The following is a 17,273-nucleotide window of genomic DNA, read 5'->3' on the forward strand; positions in this document are numbered from 1 at the left end:
CCACAGACTCATTGCTCATTCCTTGGAACGCCTAACATACAGTACATGTGCGCTTATAAATGTAAACTATGTGACACGTGTGACATCTTTACACAATGCGATGCGCTTTTTGCATAGCGGACACTGATTCAAGCCTTTCCATCTGGGGGAGTAATAAAAGACAGACGGCGCCTATAAATAGAAGCGCATGGTCTAAGAATATCCCGTCAAGTGGGAGGCGGCCAGCGTTTCTGCTCACGTTGTGTTCTACTGACCCCGCGGCGTGGAAATGGATTGACGTGTGTGTGTGTTTTTTTGTTGTTGTTTTTTACCTCCATGTACAACTTTTTGAAGTATATTTGCAAGTAGAGTCTCTCCCAGGTCACAAATTGAAGGTGATGCTTAACGGCACCTCGTGAGAGGCCTCGAAGCCCCGCAAAGGAAGTCCTGCTGGTGCAATAAATTACACAGCATGGGATCATCATTCACTGTATGTACACTCATGGGAGATTTTATTAGGTACACTTGCTCAATCGAAAGCAATGGAGCTCTGGCCCATAAACACGTTTATATGCATACTTTCATGAAAAACTAGGGGAGAGTGTTGCATTCACTTGAAAAAGTTTTTCTGACTATTTGTTGGGGGGGTATTTTTTTTTTAATTGTCAGTTTTTCTTAATATTTTTTTCTGTTTTACACAGTATTTTTTCCTGTAAAAAAAAAAATCCCTCTTTTTCTGAATATTTTTTTCCTGTTTTTCTGAATACCTTACACTAAAACATTAATAATACCATGTGTGTTACTAATTACGGTACATGCCTTACCTTAACTGAGTCAGAAAGGTACATTTGAGGTATGCGGGAAAGTGTCCGCTTTTTGAATAATTTTACCCCTGTTTTTCAGCGTATTTTTTTATGACAGAAAAAAAATCAGCAAAACAAAATAATATTCAGAAAAACTGAAAAAAAAAAAAAAAAAAAAAAAGAGAAGCTCCCCGCAAAAAATACAATATAAAACAGGATTTTTTTTTCTCTCAAGTAAATGCAATACACTTCCGTAAAAGTTATTACAGTATACAATACAGTATACCACTTATGTATGGTATTATATAAATGTAATTCTTACAAATCCAAAGCCACACTATTGTTAACTCATTCACTGCCATTGACGGCTATAGACGTCAAAAATTCATTTGAACTATTTCTATTCATTTTTTCCCCACTTTTGTTAACAAGAGTACAATAAATAAATAAGTAAGTAACTAATAAATAAGTACAATTTGTGATTTATCTTGAGTTAACTAATGAAGTCATGTGATTAATTACAATTAAAAATTGTAATCGCCTGTTGAGATGATTATTAAAAATTTGTGGCGTCGGGCGATTAGTTTATTTTTTTTACTTCAATAGTTAATTCACGATTAATCACAAATTTGACATCTGTTCTAAATGTACAATAAAAAAATCTAGATTTTCATACTCTTGTTAACAAAAGTAGAAAAAAGTGTTAAACTCATAGAAATAGTTTAAAATATTTTTTGACGTTTATAACCGTCAATGGCAGTGAATGAGTTAATAATAACAGTAATAATAATCATAATTCAATTACAACTATTAAAATGTACAAAATAATATAAGACTTGAGCAATTTTTTCCTTTTGTACAGAAAATAAGGCCTGATTTTGTTGATCCAAGATGCCCGACATGTCACATTGTATTTTATGTTATCTTAAATCTACTTTTTTAACATACTTAAAAAAAAAAAACATACAAGTGTAAAATGTTTATAGTAAAGAATAAAACACTCATTCTTAATCTTAAGGTGCTTCTCATGGCTCTAAACATCTTATTTTCCATTTAAATTTAGTAAAGGGATCATGTAGCTAAATGAACTAAAAAACAAAACATAAGCAACAATAAGTAAAATAATAAACAGACAAGAGGCAATCAAAGGTCAGCGTTGGGTCAAAATAGTTTTATGCAATTTTGTAAGAAGATGAGCGTGAGTCAGATGTTTTGAATAGCTGACAGTGCGTCATGAAAGTAAGATTTTTATTATTTCAAAAATAAAAAAAGACATTTGAATGTGTGGCCTGACAAACACATTGGCTCGATTAGTGTGCAATATAAATAAAAGCAATTCCTGCAGTGATACGAGACAAAAATGCCACAAAAGGCTTTTTCAATGTATTTATTTACTAAATATGAATTTGAAATGTTAAGCTGGAGTTGGACGAGGAGCTCGCTCGCTGTGTTTTGGAACGCCGATGCGAGACGGCCGCACGATACGCTCTTCCACGTCACCTTGAATTATTTGATGTTCAGGATGGCGTTGACGACTCAGCAACCAGCAGAGGGCGCACTAACTTCAGGCCCGACGAGTTTGCTGCCATAGAAATAGAAACAAGAAATTTACAGGGAGTCGGCAAGGTTGAAATTATTCAAGGCAAGAGATTTTGTTGTCGGGGAGAATAGTAAACCTGGCTTAAAACCTCCTCATGTACCGTTCATATTTGCATTTTCAACAAAGCACACGCATCAAGATGACAATGTTGATAGTGCGTGTGGTCGCCATAGCAACACAAAGGCCATTCTGCCACTTAAATTGAGCGAAGCCATGCGACAACACGTATCCGCGTTAATGACCCGTGACACCGTTAAAGCACATTTTTAGCCTGTACACTCGTTCTCACCTCCACTTCCTGTGCAAAGTTTGCCACTTCCTGTCCAAGGTCTCCGACTTCCTGTTGAAGGCCTCGCAAGTCAGGACGGTCACTTTGGGGACTGAAAGGCAGTTTGGGTCTTGAACTGTTTAGGGACACATCAATCTAGGATTAGGGTTTTAGTTTCTTATTAATTTTTTTATTTTTATTATTATTATTTATTTAATTTTTTTCAAACTAGGGTTTGGATTTCAAGACAAGATTTGGGATTAAAATTTGTTTAAAAAAAAAAGTAATTATTGTGATTTCTAATTAGGATTTCAAAACAGGGTTAAGGTTTTAAACAAGGATTAGGATTAGGGTTTTAAATTAGCCCAAATGAGTTAGTCCAAACTAGGATTAAGGTTTTAATTTAGAGTATCAATCTCAGTTTAGAGTTTCAAATAAGAAAGAAAGGGTTAATATTTCAGATTGGAGTGCCAAGGGAGCATTAGAATTGATTTGAGGTTTTTTTTGAAGCTGTAAACTTCATGTAAGAGATTAGAAAGTATCATCAATGCAAATGGAACCGAAGCACTCCTTGAGGCCAAATGAGTCAAATGGCAGCTCACTGGCGCTTGTTGCGTCCTGCACCGTTGACGCTCGTGCTTCCGGATGCTTGTGCTCTCCGTGTGGGGTTGACGATGGCTTGACATAAAGTGTCCCGCAGTCCCTCCCACTCCCACTCTGGCATTCAGGTACCCCCCCAACTCCGTCCCCCGCCATCATCCCCTCCTTGCTGCCTCTATAAAAACTCGCATGTCCTCAGTGTAAACGTCAGACTTCCACACATAGTAAAGACCACAACATCTGTTCGTCACCTCATTTACAAGTTTCAGGTAAGAGATTTCAAGATTTTATATTCGTATTTGCTGTCACGCGCAAACTTATATTTTCACCTGCTATGGCAAAAAAAAAAAGAGGAAGGAAGAGTTTATTTTTTTTATATTACAGACCTTTGTGTTTGAAATATTTGGAGTGTTTTTGATATCACTGAGTGGATTTTAGACTTTACAATTGCCACCTACGGCCCGCAGGCCACAGCATGACCACCCGTGTCAGGATAAATTATATGAGACCTCATTTTGTAGGTAAGGGCACTTCTGAAATAACACATTTGCTCACATTGCCTGATATGTTATTATTAACAATGTCATCATATTAATTTATATAAAGCATCATGTTAAGGATCCCCCTCCCAATAATGAGGAAACAGATCATTATCATACGCATATGTTTATCTTTTCAAATGATCACTTCTACAACATTCCTTGGAAATCGCAATGTCCCATCCTGTGAGCCCGTGGGCACCCCATTGGTGAGCCCGAAGACGTGTTCGAATAAAGCCCATAAAAAGTCAGCTTCTAAAAAAAAAAAGTGATGTCAAACAGTCGGGGTCCGCAAAATAATTTCTAATTAATTATTATGTCGTATCATTTTATAAAAGTGCAAACAGACCTATACGGAGAGTGGCAAGTAAATGATGATTTTATTTATAGAACAATCAAGGAGGAAAATCATGGTGGAAACAAATTACAAGTACAAGAAGCAATAATAAAAAAAAAACTAAAATTAACAATGAACAAATTTGTCCTCTGATAGGATTGTGACGTATTAATCTGTCATCACTGCATTAATAGTTTTTTTTTTTTTTTAACAACCTTGTACCATTACAAGAATGAAGTTCAAATTCACTTAGACTTGAATTTACTCTCACTATTTAATTTCCCTCGCAGGGGAAATAAAGTAGGGAATCGAAAATAAATGTATCTCAGAAAATGCAATGTAATTCGTGATAGATTAAAACTTTTCATCCTGATCAAATAGCTTACATGTTTGTCTTGTAAAGTTAACTTTTTTATTATTTTTACTTAATTTTGTTTTCTAAAAATAAGATTTTTTTTTATTGAAATTTTTTATTTCTTTATATCTCTCAAAAATGGGTAAATTCTCAATTCTTATGGCAATTAGAGGCACACACAGTCGTTGCTGAATAAAAGCCCTGAAGCCGAACGTCACAACAACGACAACATTATGAAAATATCTGAAAAGTTTTCAGACCCGAGCTGAATTGTGCTCCTCTTCCTTGTGCACCTTCATCCCTGGCAGCTTTTTGTCCCCCCCCAATATGAGGCTCGCCTTGCGCACGCTCATCTGCTGCTGCGTGTTGACGGCGGTGATGCCGCTGGTGAGGAGCGCTGCGGTCAAGAAAAGGTGAGCGGTCACATTTTTGGGGTTCGTTTGAGAGGAGATGTTGGAATCTGCGCCGATGCTGAAATGATGAAAGGTCCGAGTCTACGTCAAGATGCTTTCGAAATTGTGCCGCGTATGAAAGTTTTGTGTTTTAATGCCGAGTCATCAAAAGTTGGACACCAAATTCTTCACGGTTTACTATCACCATCTGTCGAGTAAAGATGCTTCGAATTTGGTAGCAATTAGGCATAATGTCTGAGAGATGTTCTCCTCTCAAAGGCCCTGGGAATTCAAAATGTCTGCTTGCAAACAAAAATCAAAATGGCAGACTTCCTGTGTCCTTAAACTTTTTTGTGGGTCGACTCATGTTAAAGATTTGCTAAGGGAAAATGGTTTCAGGGGGCTTCATTTTACACTGCCGAACCAACAGCGACTCGTCAAATTTGAGTGCCGTGCTCCATCCAAATGCGTAAACTTGAATTCTTCAAAATTGAAAACCTCGAGGACAAGTTTGTCTTTAAAAGACGCTGTTGTCATATTTACGAATGAAATACGCTGACATCCACCACACATCTGTCTATTGTTTTGTAACCACAATCATCTGCACCACAACTTAGACCTGATTTTCGCTAATCTAAGGTCTCGTTTACTTTCTGTCACCAACTTGTCAGATGCACTGGGGTCATGTAAAACAAAAGTGAAAAAAATCCCTTGTTCTGTTGGAACCCCCAGCATGACGCAGCAAATTCCCAAACGCGCTAAACTCGACTTGCACAAAAATGAAGACGTCCGTTTTTACACAGAGCACCCGTCATGTTACTTCCCGTGTGTGTCAGGTTCAAAGGGCGTCTGCAGATGAAGAGAGACACGGCCGGAGAAGTACAAACGGAGGAACCGCAGCAGGGCGGGGACACAAAAACTGAATCGCCAACTTCCAGGTATATCAATAGAGAGATTCAAGATGGACGTCTGCACATTCCAAATCATCTCGAATGTCATTACTGTAAAAGTGGAGTTGAAAACATATTGTGTGACAATAAAGATGTGTTGAGAATTTATAAAAGTCAAGTCCGAGTCTATCAGCATCCCAAGATTTCGGACTTGGTCTTTGGTTTCTAAAGACAGTGACTCCAGTGGTTTTCTAACGCAAATCTTTTATTTATTTATTTTTTTAACAATTACCTACGTTTTGTTTTGGTTTAGCTGAATAAATTGTGGGTTCATCAAGTTGTTAATTTGCAGAGAAAGTGGCACATGTTAATTGAAATGCTATCATGCGGGGACATCATAACCCTGACTGAACAAAAAAAGGGTCCAAAGATTGACCCTTGCGGGACCCCACATGTGATGGCCATTCAATCAGATGACCACAAAATCACTCCTTTCATCCAAGTAATCCCACCCGCGTTTCAAATTGCAAACATTGTGGAGCGACCAACTGTCAAGTCAACAAGAACGCTAAAGACGACTTCTTCTTCTTGCAGTTTGTTGTTGACCCTCAGAAGGCGACGTTCGCCATCCAAAACCTCCGGCTGCTTCCTGTTCTCGTGCTCCTACCACGACCTCCTCCACCGCCTCAGTCAGATGCACGACAACGACAAAAAGGTGCCCACCGCCCCAAAAGACAAGATGAACTCCATCGGCCGCCGCCGCCGCCGGAGCACCGGCGACCCTACGGACGCGCCCACGCCTCAGGCCAGACAGATCCCTTGTTGGGTGTGCTTGCTCACCGCAGATAAAGACCAAGACAAGTCCTCTCTTGGCGAGTCATTAGGACGGACACAGAGCGAAGAAGGCCGGCCACGCCCGACGCAACAAGCGCCGCAGGCGGCGAGGCAAGGGCCAGTGGAACTGAGGAAGATGGAATTTGCTCGAGAAGATGACATCATCGGAAGCGTCCAAGAGGAAATGAACTGGAATTTATTAAATATGTAATAAGCTCATAGTTAAGAAAGTATATTTAATCGCTTGTTGATCTGCAGGTGCATCTCTATACATTGGAATGTGGCGGGAAGTTTTTTCGGTAGTTTGAATCAGAAAGGGAATTTAGAGATCACAGTAATCCACTATTTGAGTCGATCTGGATATACGGACTCACGACATGGAGTAAATAAAGCGAAATACTACATAAGAAATAATCTAAATATTGATCCACTGAAATAAATATTTGTTACCATGTTCTAAATTGAAATGTACTTGTATAAGTTTTAAAAATATCTTATTTTTTTTTGCTTGTAACTTCAGTGAAGTATTTGATCTTTGTAATGTCTTCCATTTTGATACAGCTGTTGTATTGGATAGCTGTACCTAATAAAGTGTCCGATGATTGTATCTGGCAAGGCGGCCATGCAGCCCCTCTGAGGGGAAGAGCGCTGTGCTGCCATCTAGCGTTCAAATCGCAGGCGTGCGGTTCGCTTGTTGTCAAACCGTTTTTTTTTTTCATTTTTCTTTTTTTCTTGTTTGAATGTAATACCAAGCTCCAATCTTGCTCATGTACCAGCAGTAAAAGCTACAAATGTGTCAGGTTGTACTGCCCGTTTCCCAGAAATAAACACAATGCAACAACAACCAGCACAAACTCTTTACTCTTAATAGAAAAGCGAAAGTGGTGGATTCACTTGTCAGGGCAACATGACCGCCAGGAGGGGCTTTGTGGTCCAGGGAGGATGCAAACGTGTCACACGGGCCTCAAACAAACTATATATTTTTTTAAATGCATCTTCTGTCACACTTGCTGTGATTAGTTGGGGGTGGAACAAACAGTACAACTTACCAACTGATTTCATCATGGCTGTAAAATGTGACGTTTGACTTCCGTATTGGGCAAAACAAAATAAAAGAAGAAGAAAAAGAAATGCCTTCCTCTGGTTCAGTTCATGCAGAACTATTGATAAATGATTATTATTATTATTTAAATTAAGAATTTTTGCTCTTGTCGCACAATGTTAGTACGTCGTCGTCCTTTTGGTTCCGCAGCATTGACCAATAGCGAGAGGGAGTGAAACGTCAACCCTAGCTCCTTTAAAAGCTTTTTTTTTTTTTTATGTATTTATTTAATATAATTATTCCCCCCCCCCTGGATATCTCATGGGACTTGGCCAGACAGGTGAACCCGAAAAGCAAACAAAAACGCTGCGTCTTAAGATCATATAGCGAATAACGAATACATATTTAAGCAGTATAAATTACACAAATTATACAAACACAATATAATATGTCAGTGTTTCATAACTACCGAGCAGGGAGCGAGAGCAATGCCCTTGTGTTTATGCAGAATGGCACGGCCGCACTTGTCCCACGTGCTCCATTCATGCAAATTTTTTTGCAGGTATGTAGATTACACATAACTGATGACGTGCACAGCCATTTTAAACAAACTGAGGGGGCGTGGCCTTGTTAGCCTTCATCTCATAATGCGTTTACAAGCTTCCTGCTCAGCTTCCTTTATTATAACTTGAAGCTCACTGAGGCTCTCTGCAGGTTTACACACATCAAGTAAGTACGAGTTTCAATGTCCATTTCAAAATTGTGCAAATGTCTGACTATAGATAATCATTTTTGTTTTCCCCTATAAAACAAACGTGTATTTTATTGATCACTTAAGAGGACAACAAGAGTTTCGTTGCAATTTGTAGATTCATTCATTCTTTGTATATCCATTTTGGAGCAATATGTAATTTGGGCATTTTAATGTATTCAATATAAAAAAAATAAAAAATAAAATATATATATATATATATATATATAATATAAAAAAAAGATGCAAAATGATCAGTTTCTCTGATGTTGACATATTATACAGCATAACTATGTTTGAGTCTATAAACTACAAAATACATAACTTCCAAAATTGTAAACACAATATTGGTGTTTAGCACATTTAGAGTTTATTTGCCGAGGATGAAAAATGGTCAAAATACTTCAAAAGGTGCAATTTTGTATAGTGCAGCATGGTATTTAATACTTGTCTATATAGTATTTTTTTTGTGAATATTAGGAATCTTAGAATCTCTGAAATAAAATGAATGAAATGTTTTTACATTGAGAGAAAGCAGCTGGTGCAATTCCAATTCCAATTGCTCCTTGCAGTTGAATGGATCATCTTTCGGACATGTACGATCATTTTGTTGAGTGTGCGGCTGACGTGCCCGCGAGTCATCCGGGAAGTCAACATGGTTGTGATGATCCAGGGCAAATTGCCAGCCAAGGGCATCAAAGTTGACATTCCACTATCATGGGAAGAACAGTTCCGCAGCAGGCATTTCCTCAAGGACTCCAGTGAGTCACGACTTGCCTTTTAAAGGAAAGTGGTCGGAAAGTTCTATACATAGCCGCCCGCTAACGTGACTGAGCATATTTACTGCACGGACTTGTATCTGTTTTTGCCTTTAACAAACTCCAAGATGGGAGTCTGTACATATTTTTAAAAGACCGTTGCAAAAAAAACCCCGAAGTCTGTTTTAAGTCTCTAGTTTGTAAAGTGCACCCCCCCCCCCCCCCCAACGTGCAGTTGGGAACTCTTGTGTTGACCTCTTTTAACAGCCTCATGTATTTCGAAATCTTCACAGGTCACAATGAGGAGAAGGGAAGCACCCCTTTACAAGCAGCAATCCGCACCTTGCCTTGGGAGAGGTCAGTGACGAGTACACATTTTAGTGCAGAGAAAGTTTCGATGGTTTTGGGATATTTTCATGTCACAAAATCCGAAAATGACATTGGGCCCTTGTTTTTGAGATATTCCATATTTTTGTTTGTGTGCTAAAAAATTTTTATTTTGACATTGGCATTCACTTTATGCTACAACTTTGACGAGGTCTTTTCAAGCATTCTTTCATCTTTGATGCGATATTGTGACAGGCAGATGTTTCAATGCAAACATTTAAGAAATACTCACAGTAACCATAAAGCACATTAATTATCAAAAACATTGATATCGCAAAAACTAGATCTAGATGTCATTTTCTGAATCAGCAGCCCAAAATTACCCAAACTATTAAAACATCTTTGGCATTCTATTTTTATATTTTTTTGTGGCCAGTGTTATCTTTCCACCCAGCCCGACTGTCAACGTCTATTTATATCATAGCCACAGTGTCCACCTAAAATTGTTTCCCACCGACCCAGGAGGTGGCTAATGCTCAAACTATAAATGAGCGTGTAAACACCTCGTGACCACAGGGGAAACAAAATAAACGCAATCATCACAATTTGATTGCGAGGGCCATTTACTGTTAAAAAAGTGTGTCACGAAACAACCAATGAAAGCTGTTTACCACCACTCTCAATTAAACGGGTGCAAATAGTGCAGCAGCACATGTAGACAGACAATTTAACAATACTCACTGACATATAACGCTCAGCAAAAAATGACAAACATTAACTCATAGTCTTCATGTCCCAACGTCAAATCGACATGTATTACTTACGCGGGAATGATACTGCCTCCTAGTGGCCAAAGCGCGTACACCAGGGAAAAAAAGCGCAATTCAGACTTTCGCATGGTCTCGTTGCTATCTAAAAGCCGCCATTTCCCGCTTTTGCGGCCACGCCCCCAGTTGTGACATCGCCACCTGATTTAGCCGGCCCCTGTTGCCATGACGCTCCCAACGGCCTGAAATAGAGACGCGAGGATGGACACTCCAGACCACGGCCGCATTACTGCCGCCACCTGAACACGAAAACAGACCGGCCTCAAAGCCCGGTGAGGGGAAAGATACCAGGCGGTCGAGAAGGCGTCAGCTCCAGGACCTTTCCAGAAGAGACCAGAGACAACTATATAAGTGTGCAGCAAGAAGAGCGAACGAGTCGAAGCAGGCATCATGGCCCAAACCACCACAGAAGGTAGGAAAGAGCAGAATGTCGGGATAGTGTACTAGAAGGGAACATTTACAATATATATATATATAGATTATTTTTTTTTTTTTTAAGTTGGAAAATTCCCCTGGAAATCAAAGCAGGACTTTAAAAAATAGTTGCCTCTTGATAGTGAGCTTAACCATAGTTGTGGAAAATATATTTTTGAAAGAGCATAATGTAAATATACGTACGAAAACATTTAAAGCTGCATTTAAGCAGGTCAGGTTTCCGCTATTCCCTTGGATGTAGGTCAAGGTCGAGCGAGGAATTGCTCAGCTGTCGCGTTGACGGCAGGCACACACGAGGGATGAAGTTACATGTTAGCGCTTGGTGTGTCAACGGTAGTTTTCTACGCGACAAACTGACTGCTAACTCCAAAAAACATCCGTCGTCCCGCACGTCATCATTAAGTTCAGTTTAAAAACAGACCTGAAGAGTCAACCCAAAAGGTCTTACGAAAACCCGACGACATAGGAAATACTACCGAGGAAAAAACTTTCACAAGATGTACAGCTAACCCTGCCGCTGGTCACATGGTCCTGCGAAAATGAGTTGCTGGCATTGTGACTTTGTGAAGAATGACAACAAATATATTAACTCGTTAATTCCAAATCTTCATTGGAATTTAAGCGAAACCTCTGCCTAGTCACGTTTTGCTATTCACAAATTCACTTAGAATTAGCTTGAAGTCGTTTTAGCACGACCGCCAATAAACTGCAAAGTCACACCTTACTCAAGAAACAGCAGAAACAAATGAGAGGAAATTGCACCGTCCCACCAAAAGACAAAAAACGGGAAGTATTGTAGTTTGCATATCTTCGAGCGAGCTGTGTGCTCTCAGGGAGGATTCAGCGGGTCGGTTTTTGTTTACCACGTGCGGGACGTGCGCAACACACAAAAGCCAATGACACCCGAGTCTGGACAGGACATGTTTACCGGTGTAGGGTTTCAAAACATGCCGGGGTCCTCAAGTAGGCGAGGCCTCCCACGGGTGGTTCGACTTCACATGACTGGCGTTGCTAGCATGATGTTATTTCTATGCTGGTGGCCGCCAGATTTCAAGAAATAATACATCGTAGCTAGTTGCTAAGTCGACTATAAATAAAACAGTCACTGGAATGTAAACACTACTGGGCGGCGGCCACATGTGAGAATCTACCGGAAGGGAAAGACATGATCTCCACATATAACGTAAGATTATCTTTAACACTGCACAATGGAGTCGTTTACAACATGCGTCGAGACCTGAGGTGGGAGCGTCAATTTTGAGCGCTCATCACCAACAGTCGGGGGACACTCTTCCGTCATCGTCAATCCGTCAATATTTCAAGCCGAACCGTCAATCTATCATTCGTCGATGGCTAAGCAAAATGAGCGTCCGTCAATGTTTCCGTCAATCGTCAGCGAAATGAGACGTTGAAGGACTGCCGAATTTATTGATGGATTGACGATTACATTGACGGACGAAAATGCTTTCAATGCTTAGTTCGTCAATTTTTCCATCAATTGTGAACACTTCTGGTTGAGACCCTAAGCTTGAATCCATCTGAGAAACTGCATTGATTAGCCACGACTTCCACGATGCATTTTAAAAGTAAAGCAAAGTACGTATCCGCGTCTCCGCAGAGATGCCGCGACTCTTCCCCAAAATGTCCATGAGCGAGGTGGACGAGAAGGTGCGCCTGCTGGCCGAAAAGGTGTACGCCTCGGCCTTGAAGGAGGAGGACACCAAGGACGCCATGGCCCTGTTCACCGTGCCCGAGGACTGTCCCATCGGTCTGCAGGAGGATCGGGAGCGCACCCTTCAGAAGGAGTTGGCCGAGCAGCAGTCCAAGGAGACGGTCAAGAGGTTTTGCGAGACGACTCACTCGGCACTGGCAGCCAGTTTGGTGGCTTTTCTCTGGATTGATAGCCGTTTTCTTCTGTGTCTCACCAGGAAGAAGAACTTCATGATGAAGCGTTCCCAGTCCCTGTCCCTGCAGATCCCCACCGGAGACTGGAACCTGTTGGCGCATTCACCCGTGCTCTCCCCAACCACACCCGAGCCGGTTTTCTCAGAGAGCTTCCCCGACTTCCAGAGAGTGACAATCAGTGGAGACTACTGCGCCGGGGTAAGCAACGACCTTCATGTTGACGCCGAGCTGCTACTGGTTGGCAAAGGCCAAAGCCAAGGGAGCGTTTGATTTAGGTTCCCCAACGCGATGCGGAATTCATGCGCTGATTCCAGATCACCGTCGAGGATTACGAACAGGCGGCCAAGAGTCTCCTGAGAGCTCTGTTCATCAGGGAGAAGTACTCACGGCTGGCTTACCACCGCTTTCCCAGGACCATAGCCCGATTCCTCCGAAACACAGAGGGGGAGAAGTGGCGAGAGGAGGACGAGGTCTCGCCAGGTGGGAAAAACCTTTTTTCTCACTTTTCTCTTGGTGTTAAGTACAATTATCTCCTGTTTTTTTTTTTTTAACATTCCTTCTTTGGACTTTAGATATCTGGCCATTCCCCCGCGAAGACGAGGACCCATACTCCATGGAGGGCATCCCTGAGAACTTGGACTACGAGCTGCAGATGAAGGACGGCATCGTTCACGTTTACGACAATGCCGAGGCCCTGAAACGGCAGCAGCCTCGCACGCTCCCTTACCCGGACCTGGAGACCTTTGCCATCGACCTGAGCCACGTCCTCGCCATGATTGCTGATGGCCCCACGTAAGAACGAGCTACAACTTTGTTAAATATTTGTAAATGAAAAAGTTGAAGCTGACTCTCCAATGTCTTTCAGGAAGACGTACTGCCACAGACGATTAAACTTTTTGTCCTCCAAATTTTACCTTCATGAAATGCTGAATGAAATGGCCGAACTCAAGGAGCTGAAGAGTGTTCCGCACAGAGACTTTTACAACGTCAGAAAGGTTGGTTGGTGTTTTACGGACTAGCCCCGACTCCAGCGACATTCAATCCCTTGGCATGTTAAAACCGCTCCGTTTTAATCAAACAAAAGGTGGACACGCACATCCATGCAGCTGCCTGCATGAATCAAAAGCACCTGCTGAAGTTCATCAAGACCACGTGCCAGACTGAGAAAGACCGCGTGGTACTGGAGAAGGGTGGCCAGAGGTATACGCTTCAGCAGGTCTTCAAAAGCCTCCACATGGACCCCTACGACCTCACCGTGGATTCGCTGGACGTGCATGCCGTAAGGACAAATGCGTCAAAATGGTCAACGCTCGAGTAGCAAATTGCACATCTTTGATCCTTTGCAGGGGAGACAAACATTCCATCGCTTTGACAAATTCAACTCCAAGTACAACCCGGTGGGGGCCAGCGAACTGCGAGAGATTTACCTCAAGTCTGACAACTATATCGAGGGAGAGTACTTTGCACGTCTCATCAAGGTGTGTTAAATTGGAACACAATTCGTTTGGACCTTCAGTTTGCAACGGCATTTCGTTTCTACGGTAGCGACGTAATCCAGATTTAAGTGCAAACCGTCGAGTCTAATCACGAACATAGTAGTAAAGTCATAATTCCAGTCGCTATGAAAAACCTTTTTAGGCCAATAGATTTAAATACACCTGCACTATGAAAGCTACGTACAAGGTCATTCAACACCTCTTAACCAATAAGAACTTTATCAAGAACTTACCGGCATCCGTTTCAGGAAGTGGCAAAGGAGCTGGAGGAGAGCAAGTACCAACACGCCGAGCCTCGTCTGTCAATTTACGGACGGTCGGCCAGCGAATGGGAGGGGCTTGCCACATGGTTCATTCGGCAAAAAGTCCATTCGCCCAACCTGAGATGGATGATCCAGGTCCCTCGGATCTAGTGAGCGCTCTTAGAAGGACGGACATGGATATCGTCTCTTCTAATGGATGTTTCTCTGTCTTTCAGCGACATTTTCAGGTCAAAGAAGCTGATACCGAACTTCGCAAAGATGCTGGAGAACGTCTTCATCCCGATCTTTGAGGCCACGGTCAACCCGCAAAAGCACCCGGCGCTTCATGTTTTTCTCAAATACGTAAATACCTTTACAAAGCGTCAGCCAAACAAAGGTTCAATTCTCTAGCAACGATGCTCTTCATCTCGCTCTGCAGGTGACGGGGTTTGACAGCGTGGACGACGAGTCCAAACACAGCGACCACTTGTTCTCCTACAAAAGTCCGAAGCCCGAGTCGTGGACGGCGGACGACAACCCGCCGTACACTTACTACCTGTTCTACATGTACGCCAACATCATGGTGCTCAACAACCTGCGCAAGTGAGTCCTTTCGTTGGGTACGATACAGTCGTGCCTTCACTTCACAACGGACTGGTGGTTTCGGAACCTTGCCTACATTTTGTTTTTCACATCGCTAAGCGACCTTCAGACGTGTTGCTAACTACATTTTGGTTTTACAAAAAAAAAAATCGACCGAGCGATGGCTCTCAACTTGAGAGCATCATAAGTTGGGACACTCGTCTGTCAAGGTACCACTTAATTTACGCGCACATTTTCACAGCTTTTTTTGTCCCTCCGAAGGGAACGTGGGTTGAACACCTTCCAGTTCCGCCCCCATTGTGGCGAGGCCGGCTCCATCACTCATCTCGTGTCCGCCTTCCTGACGGCGGACAACATCTCCCATGGCCTCAACCTGAAGAAGGTGATGGCGATTTTTCCACGCAAACAGTAAACTTCACATTCACAAGACAAAACGTTTGTGACAGCGAGGACAAAATACAGTAGTCGGCTTCATCACGTTTCAAAAGATCGTTCCCTGGTGCAACTACGGGTTAAGTGCAGACCCAAGGGAACCTTCGTGGTCTTTCTGGCAACCAGCCCATAAGCCACCCATAGTCCTTAACGTTCGACAGTTTTTTGATCCATTTCATTCTCACCGACCCAGACCTGACTTTGGCACGTCACCGACTAGAACTCACATGCATGCGATACAGTTGTCACTCTCACCAAGCCCAGACTCAAGTATTCAACCCAGATCTGAATTGAACAGTCAACAAGACTCCATCTATGGAATCTAGCCCTTAAATGCTCATTTGATTCATCTCCTGTCCACCAGAGTCCAGTGTTGCAGTACCTCTACTACCTGGCCCAGGTCCCCATCGCCATGTCGCCGTTGAGCAACAACAGCCTGTTCTTGCAGTACTCCAAAAACCCGCTGCGGGAGTTTCTACAGAAGGGCCTGTGCGTGTCTCTGTCCACCGACGACCCCATGCAGTTCCACTACACAAAGGTTAGAACCCCCGCCGGATTCAAAAAGCAGCTTGCGGAGTAGGACGCAGACGTCATTGAAAAATGGAGTTGAAACATTCACAGGAAGCGTTGATGGAGGAGTACGCCATCGCGGCTCAGCTCTGGAAACTGAGCACGTGCGACTTGTGCGAGATCGCCAGAAATAGTGTGCTGCAAAGCGGCCTGTCACACCAGGTGAGCCAAAAAAATAAATAAAAAATTGTCAATCATGACTAAGCAAAAAAAAGAGTCAATCATGACTAAGCAAAAAAGTCAATCACGGCTAAGCAAAAAAAAAAGTCAATCATGACTAAGCAAAAAAAAAAGTCTTGAGAAACTATGCCCAAAAAGACATATTCTTCCATTTTAGTTAAAGCGGCCATTTTAGGATCAATTTCGTGGAGACAAACTCTTCTTGAGATATTGTCCAATTGCTGCCCAACTTGAAATACGGTATGTACACTAAGATGACTGCTGTCCTCAGTCCAGAACACCTCTCAACTTTTGTGCTGGGGTTTGGTCACCAAAACCTTGGAACTTAACAACCGCGTATGTAAACAAGGGAGTTTCCTTTTCTGAAAAACAAACAACAACAAAAAAAACATCAATCAAACTGCATGCTGAAAAAGGAAAAAACAACCCACATTTTCTTGTCTTGCCTGCAGGAGAAGAAACACTTCCTGGGCTCCAACTACTTGCAGGACGGCCCTGAGGGCAACGACATTGGTCGCACAAATGTGGCGCAAATCCGCGTGGCGTATCGCCACGAGGCGCTGTGCAACGAACTCAGCTTTTTAGTGGACGCCGTTAAAGCGGACGCCGCGATTCCAGTGGTAGAGTGACATGGGTTTGGAAATGTTTTCATACGTTGTGATGACTTTTGATGTTGGTTGCATTTATGGACATGTATTGAGTTTGTTTGTTTTTTTAAACAGAAATCGTGAGCACATTTTGCATGTTTACAAGAACTTGAGGTATCAAAGACTTGTCTTTTCACACAGAGTTGACAAATGTATGATTTATTTGTATTTTTTTTACAGCTTCAGGTGTGAAATGTGTTTGTTGTTTTTCTAAAATGTATACATCATGTTAATAAATGATAGTAGAAAATGACTTTTTTATGTTTTGGGGATCCAAATGGCAGAACAGTATAAAAAAACAAAAAAACAAACAAAACCTTAAGATGACTTTGACTTCCAGTGAACCTGTTAACTATAAGATGAAAACCCACAAACATTTTTAAAGTTTTACCGAGTTTCACACAAGCTTTAAACACATTTTATTTGCAGTTAGTCCGAATAAGAGCCAAAACATGCATGCT

At 41.9% G+C, this 17,273-nt stretch overlaps 2 protein-coding genes across 3 annotated transcripts; both read left to right on the plus strand.

Moving 5' to 3' along the window:
* Window positions 1–3,485: 3,485 nt before the first annotated feature.
* On the plus strand, window positions 3,486–7,002 carry LOC147175484 (uncharacterized). Its single transcript, XM_086074432.1, has 4 exons — window positions 3,486–3,519; window positions 4,790–4,894; window positions 5,710–5,811; window positions 6,358–7,002. Exons 2-4 carry the CDS (start codon window positions 4,809–4,811, stop codon window positions 6,806–6,808), a joined length of 639 nt encoding a protein of 212 aa, XP_085930558.1. The 5' UTR covers window positions 3,486–3,519; window positions 4,790–4,808; the 3' UTR covers window positions 6,809–7,002.
* Window positions 7,003–8,299: 1,297 nt separating this feature from the next.
* ampd3b (adenosine monophosphate deaminase 3b) lies at window positions 8,300–17,065 on the plus strand. 2 transcript variants are annotated; one of them, XM_086073792.1, is made up of 17 exons: window positions 8,300–8,368; window positions 9,442–9,505; window positions 10,429–10,714; window positions 12,356–12,578; window positions 12,666–12,840; window positions 12,957–13,122; window positions 13,215–13,434; window positions 13,508–13,637; window positions 13,727–13,921; window positions 13,989–14,120; window positions 14,387–14,550; window positions 14,617–14,743; window positions 14,820–14,983; window positions 15,245–15,365; window positions 15,780–15,953; window positions 16,037–16,147; window positions 16,618–17,065. In XM_086073792.1, exons 3-17 carry the CDS (start codon window positions 10,693–10,695, stop codon window positions 16,792–16,794), a joined length of 2,301 nt encoding a protein of 766 aa, XP_085929918.1. In that variant the 5' UTR covers window positions 8,300–8,368; window positions 9,442–9,505; window positions 10,429–10,692; the 3' UTR covers window positions 16,795–17,065. The 2 variants fall into 2 exon arrangements, with proteins under 2 accessions (XP_085929918.1, XP_085929917.1); XM_086073791.1 differs by lacking the exon at window positions 10,429–10,714 and having other exon boundaries at window positions 8,332–8,368.
* Window positions 17,066–17,273: the final 208 nt, after the last annotated feature.

Source organism: Leptonotus elevatus, chromosome 4 (assembly GCF_054856555.1).
Source record: "Leptonotus elevatus isolate MCC_2025b chromosome 4, RoL_Lele_1.0, whole genome shotgun sequence".
Lineage (NCBI taxonomy): Eukaryota > Metazoa > Chordata > Actinopteri > Syngnathiformes > Syngnathidae > Leptonotus > Leptonotus elevatus.

Excerpts from the sequence above, each read along its gene's own strand:
- LOC147175484 (XM_086074432.1), top strand. The coding sequence starts at position 4,809 with ATGAGGCTCGCCTTGCGCACGCTCATCTGCTGCTGCGTGTTGACGGCG. Across the intron at positions 4,895-5,709 it reads AGCGCTGCGGTCAAGAAAAG|GTTCAAAGGGCGTCTGCAGA; the intron begins GTGAGCGGTCAC and ends CGTGTGTGTCAG. Across the intron at positions 5,812-6,357 it reads ACTGAATCGCCAACTTCCAG|TTTGTTGTTGACCCTCAGAA; the intron begins GTATATCAATAG and ends TTCTTCTTGCAG.
- ampd3b (XM_086073791.1), top strand. The coding sequence starts at position 9,448 with ATGAGGAGAAGGGAAGCACCCCTTTACAAGCAGCAATCCGCACCTTGC. Across the intron at positions 12,579-12,665 it reads TCCAAGGAGACGGTCAAGAG|GAAGAAGAACTTCATGATGA; the intron begins GTTTTGCGAGAC and ends GTGTCTCACCAG. Across the intron at positions 14,551-14,616 it reads ATCCAGGTCCCTCGGATCTA|CGACATTTTCAGGTCAAAGA; the intron begins GTGAGCGCTCTT and ends TCTGTCTTTCAG.